The 5420-nt window shown below is 34.9% G+C and overlaps 1 protein-coding gene across 1 annotated transcript in view; it reads right to left on the minus strand.

Moving 5' to 3' along the window:
• Positions 1 to 1479: 1479 nt before the first annotated feature.
• Positions 1480 to 5420, minus strand: part of LOC129268613 (E3 ubiquitin/ISG15 ligase TRIM25-like) — a 4896-nt gene continuing 955 nt past the window's right edge. Inside the window, exon 2 of the mRNA XM_064105013.1 lies at positions 1480 to 4866. Within this exon, the coding sequence (XP_063961083.1) occupies positions 2920 to 4848 (1929 nt within the window). The 5' untranslated portion in view covers positions 4849 to 4866 and the 3' untranslated portion in view covers positions 1480 to 2919. The remainder of the gene's footprint in view (positions 4867 to 5420) is intronic.

Below are 5420 nucleotides of genomic sequence, written 5' to 3' on the forward strand. Positions count from 1 at the left end.
CTTCATTCCTTTCTTCCTCCCTTTATTTCTTTATATATGCCTTTCTTTCCTTCTATCTTTGTCCCTTTTTTGTTCTATTCTTTTTTTTAACAAGTCAATACTATACCAGTGACAAACAGATTACTATTTTTTTTAAAACTTTTATTGATTAATCAACTGTATACGAAGAATTTGTCTTGCCGTCATCAAAGTATTTTGTTTCATTAAATCGCTTAAAGAATAAAAACAATAACAGTAATAATATCAGCCAAATTATATACAGCAAATATGAATTATGATATTTTATTATTATTATATTATTACTCTTTTACAGATTTTGAAATTGCATTTCCTTTATTCACTTTCCAACGTTTACATTATAATGTTTGGTTTCGTACATTTTAAGAAAATTTCTAAAAGTTATTATGTATACTATGATCAAATTGATAATCAAATCTTTTAAAGTTCCTGAAAATGAAGAGCATTATTGATTTTACCTTTTACTAAACTCATTCTACTTGTAAACTCGACATATCGTATTGTAGAGCTGTATAGTGTGAACTTGGTTTTTAAATGCTTAAATGTTATTATATTTATACATTTGCACATCACTGTTCTCGATCATATTTGTGCAAATATAAACAATTGCATTCATAGTGATCATACTATCCTTCTCAATTGTATAATTAATTAATGACGTTTTCTCTTCATTCTTGATATACTGCATGATTCTTGATGAAAGAGAATTTATGCTAAAATAAGTTTACCCCTAGACAATACAATTAAGTATGATATTACAGTTTCATTTTTTTCCACGATAATAGCAAGTCATATCTGACGTGATCTTCTATCGAATTGAATCCTTTTTAAAAGGCAAAATCCGAAGCAGAAATTTGAAATTATATTATTTAATAATTTTCAAAACTTAGATAGAATGTAACAATTTGATTGAGTTATCCACGTATTGTTTTTTCCTCAAGATTTTCACGACCAAGGGGAAAAGAAGAAAAGTAAATGAAACTAAAAGGCTGAACATATCATTGTCTGAATATTATGTCGAGATCTATCACAAAATTAGATGTTTGGACTGTTTTGCTCGCTCCCAGCTTTTTGGGATTCAATTTTGCCCCCTCAAAAATTTTCATTTCGCTCCATTTGATTTCGTTTATTTTTACAAAGTTATGATATATGCAAAACAATATACATGTATAAATATAGATTTAATATAGTTATGGCCCAATGAAAAGTTCGTCAGACTTTTATGGATGGCAGATATCTACATCCATTGATTCATTACAACTGCGCTTTTACTATACATTTCGTGCCATTGCCTAAAATACAATCATTTATTCTCCGTAAAGCTATTCTATTTCACGTTCGAGTTATTCCATACAATTGCATTTTCAAATTAAATTTCTTCGAATATATCGAAGTAGTTTACTTTACATCGGTTATATATCAAATAAAGGTTAAACAAATACACAGTATAAACATGTTCTATAACGGAGAACGTTGTTTTTACCGTAAAAATCATGATCTAACTTCCTATCTACCTGATCAATGCATACAAATATATATTACAAGTAAATACATAAATAGTACAGCATACCATCTTTAAAATGAATAGTAAATATTACACTTCCACCATAGTTATTACTAGTTAAATATAAAGTATATGTTTATGAATAGAGAATTATTTGATTTCTCATGATATATCTAATAACATTATGTCTAAAACACAAGAACTAGAAATTTCCCCACACAGGATAAACATGATGAAGATGATGCTTGATGATAGCAAAGCTCAAAATAAAAATGAGATCCATTGACGTTGATTTTTATGCATTTTCGTGCTATTTTCTTAAATGCCGGCAATATTTGTTTGTGTTGTTTCACATTCAAGTAATCATATATAATTGCATTTTGAAATTGAAATACTTCGAAAAATATTAAAGAGCGTAGATCAGACCATTTCCATGAAGATAATATTTATATATTTACACAGTGTAATCATGTCTAGACAGAATAATATCATAGATTAACGACATATTCCAATTTATGCATAAAACCATAAACATTATAGCATTCACTCTTTACTATAAATGGTAAATATCACATTGCCACGATAGTCATTGCTAGACAAATATTATATACATGCATATGACATGTATGAAGAGAGAAACATTTGGTTTCCCATAAAATATGTGTTTCAAGTTGTGGTTGGGTTGTTAAGTGGTTTTACTTGACTTGAACATCAGAGAGTAGTTAGAGATTTCTTACAGCTAGAAAGGGGTACTTTATTACTTAGCAAGAGTGCGCCCTCTAACTGAATAAACATTATAGGTTATCAGTTGAACAAATCACATAAACATGATACTGTAACAATATGTATATTTAACATTATGTCTTATATTTAAGCACGAGAAATTCCCTCACATAGGATACAAGATGATGCTTCATATTAAGTGGAAAGCTGAAAATAAAAATTGAGATCCATTGACTATATGCTGTTTTATGCATTTTTCGTGATATTTTCATAAATGAAATAATTTTTTTTCAAGTGTTTCACACTCCGAAAAATATCGAAGAGTGATGATCAGACCATCTCCATGAAAATAATATTTATATATTCACACGTTATAATAAATGTCTAGATTCACAGCATAGAATCACGATATCTTCCAATTTATGAAAACATACAAGTATAGTTTAGAATTTCCCCCACACAGAGGATAAACATGATAAATATGATGGTTGGTACATGCAAAGTTGAAAACAAAAAGTTGTAAGCAGCGAAATACTTTTTTATGGGTGAGAAACGAGAAAGAAATGATCCAACAATTGTTTCATGTATTTCTATATTATAGCAGCTTACTTTAGCAGAAAATGGTAACTCAGTGGATATCACCCCCCCCCCCATCTTCTGCGATAATAATTATATCATGTCATCACATATTTCAAGCGGAATATATAGAGTCTATCCGAAGTGCAGAAAGCGAGCTCTCCCGATCGGTACTGCTGGAGGTAACACCAATATATCCCAGTCTCCTCAATCTTGTAATCATTAAGAAGGTTCCGGATGTGCCTTAGTTCATTTGTATACTCGCCAATGCTCACCAAACCTTCACCATACTTCACCTTGGCTATCAAAATTGTATTCCATTGAGATACAGCAGCGTAAAGGTTGCTACCCGGTTCCGTTAATTCATGTTGTACAGCACCCTGTTTGTCTATCAATCTTATAGCATCCAATGATGAAGTGATCAGAGAACCATGGTAACTAGTGATTTGATTTGGTACATACCCGTTGCATGGTATCTCCCTGACTGCTTGCCCACCTGATGTTGAAAATACCTGGATCTTCTTGGCTTCCCAGTAGCTCACATAGATCAGATAGATCAGATCATCACCATCAACAGTGAGACGAGGAATCCCACTTTCATATCGACTCAGAGTCTTAAACATTACATTCAATTGTGTGTACTCTGGTGTGTACAGTGTGATGTTGTGTGAAGTATCCATCACAACACATCGACCATCAGAGAGGAACCCTACCCCACGAATGTTAACATCCTTAAGAACTGTCTGCTGAAGCTGACCATCAAGAGAGAAGATGGAGATGCCACCTGTACTATATCCTACTGCCATCCTACCATCTGGTGTACCAACCATGGCATACATTCTACTCTCAGCTGGCAAAGCAACGTTCTTTACTTTAACATTCTTATTTGTGTACAAAGAAACGTCCTTTTCATCAAAGGTTTTATTAGTGGGTAAGGCGACGTTTCTTTCAACTACATAAACAATCTTTCCAAGGCCTAGCTTATCCACTCCAACATTTCTCTTGAACCTGACACTTTTCCCCTTTATGCCCGATTTCTTCGGCTGCTCGTAGTCAGGATCCTTTTGATCAAAGACCTCTCGTAACTCTTCACACAGAGTGTCGTGTGCAGCCAAAGTATCCATATCTAATGGAATCTTTATTTTGTTAGTTGCCATTTCAGCCATGGTCGTCAACTGATTGATGTATTTCTTAGCCGTAGTCTTCATGCTTTCCAGTTCTTTCTCTGCTCCTTCAGTCGTTTCCTTGACTTCTCTTAGCAGGCTTTCTCTCTTCTCTGTCAAGTGCCGGACCGCATCATCATATGCTTTGTTGATGTCACCTTTACACCGTTTCTTAGCATTGCCAACACTCTTCCTCTGCTCATCTATGAAATCAATGTACTTCTGAAAGCATGTCTGTTGCTTGTCAACCTTTGATTTCAGGTCTTCGATGATCTTCACGTGTTTGTCCTCATAAGCAGCTCCCTCGGCGACCTGGTGTCCCTCGTCTTTATGTTCCATCATACCGCATCTGAAGCATGTGAATCTCCTGCAGGTGGAACAGAAGTAATCCTCGTCTTCTTTCGGGTGTTTCCTGCATTTCCGGTATCTACGTACAGACACCTTCCCTGATGAGATCTCACTCATGGCAATGACTTCATGATCGATAAAGCCTTCCCACTGAGAGTGCTTATTAAGACAAGTGGTGCAGAGATACTTGCGGCAGTCTTGGCAGTAGACAACAGCATGGGGCTTGTCATTTGATTTACAATTTGTGCAAATCTGAGGATGGCCCTCCATATCCTCTATCAGACTCTTCAAAGCAAGATTTACCTGTAGTTTGCCAACATCTTCGTTTGGGACCTGGGTCACAGCTCTGCAGACAGGGCATCGGATCTGGCAGTTACCGCGGCACTCTAAGAGGTTGTCCAGGCAAGTCTTGCAGAAAGTGTGAGAACAAGACAGGATCTTGGGATCGGTGAATGTAGAAAGACATACTGGACACTCTGTACTCTGGGAGATGACAGTCTTTAATGCTTGAGCCATGGTTGGGTTTATAGAAGACTGAAAAATAATTATTACAAAACAAGACCATAGGACCATAGAATCTGCCATTTGACTTACATCACTGAGTAATAAAAGGATCACCTGGGGTTTAAGAATAGAGAAAGGAAGGGGAGGAGGAAGGGGAAATTAGGAATGATAAAATGAGGGGGGGGGGAGAAAGGGGAATGGGAAGAGGAGCTTGGTACGATGGGAATAAATTGGGAAGGTGAAAGGAAAGGAGTGAAAAGAAAAGAAGAGTATTAGGAATTATATTGCTTTAAAAAGAGTATTATTTTTATAAGTTTATTTTCAATTAGTCTAATGCCATTTCGTCCAATTACCAAACTCCTTTACTTTCATTTGGTCTAACATAAGCTAATCCACTATCCACATGGTCTAATGGCAATTTCTTTCAATCACCAGTTTATATAATAACCAGTTGGGCTAATAGCAATTAAGTCCAAAATCTGGTCTAACTGGACTTAGTGTTAATTGGACAAAATAAATGAAAATGAAATGGATATTTATTTAGACCAACTGGTCATGAGACGAAACGGTAATAGACGAACTGG

This window comes from Lytechinus pictus, chromosome 9 (genome assembly GCF_037042905.1).
Source record: "Lytechinus pictus isolate F3 Inbred chromosome 9, Lp3.0, whole genome shotgun sequence".
Classification (NCBI taxonomy): domain Eukaryota; kingdom Metazoa; phylum Echinodermata; class Echinoidea; order Temnopleuroida; family Toxopneustidae; genus Lytechinus; species Lytechinus pictus.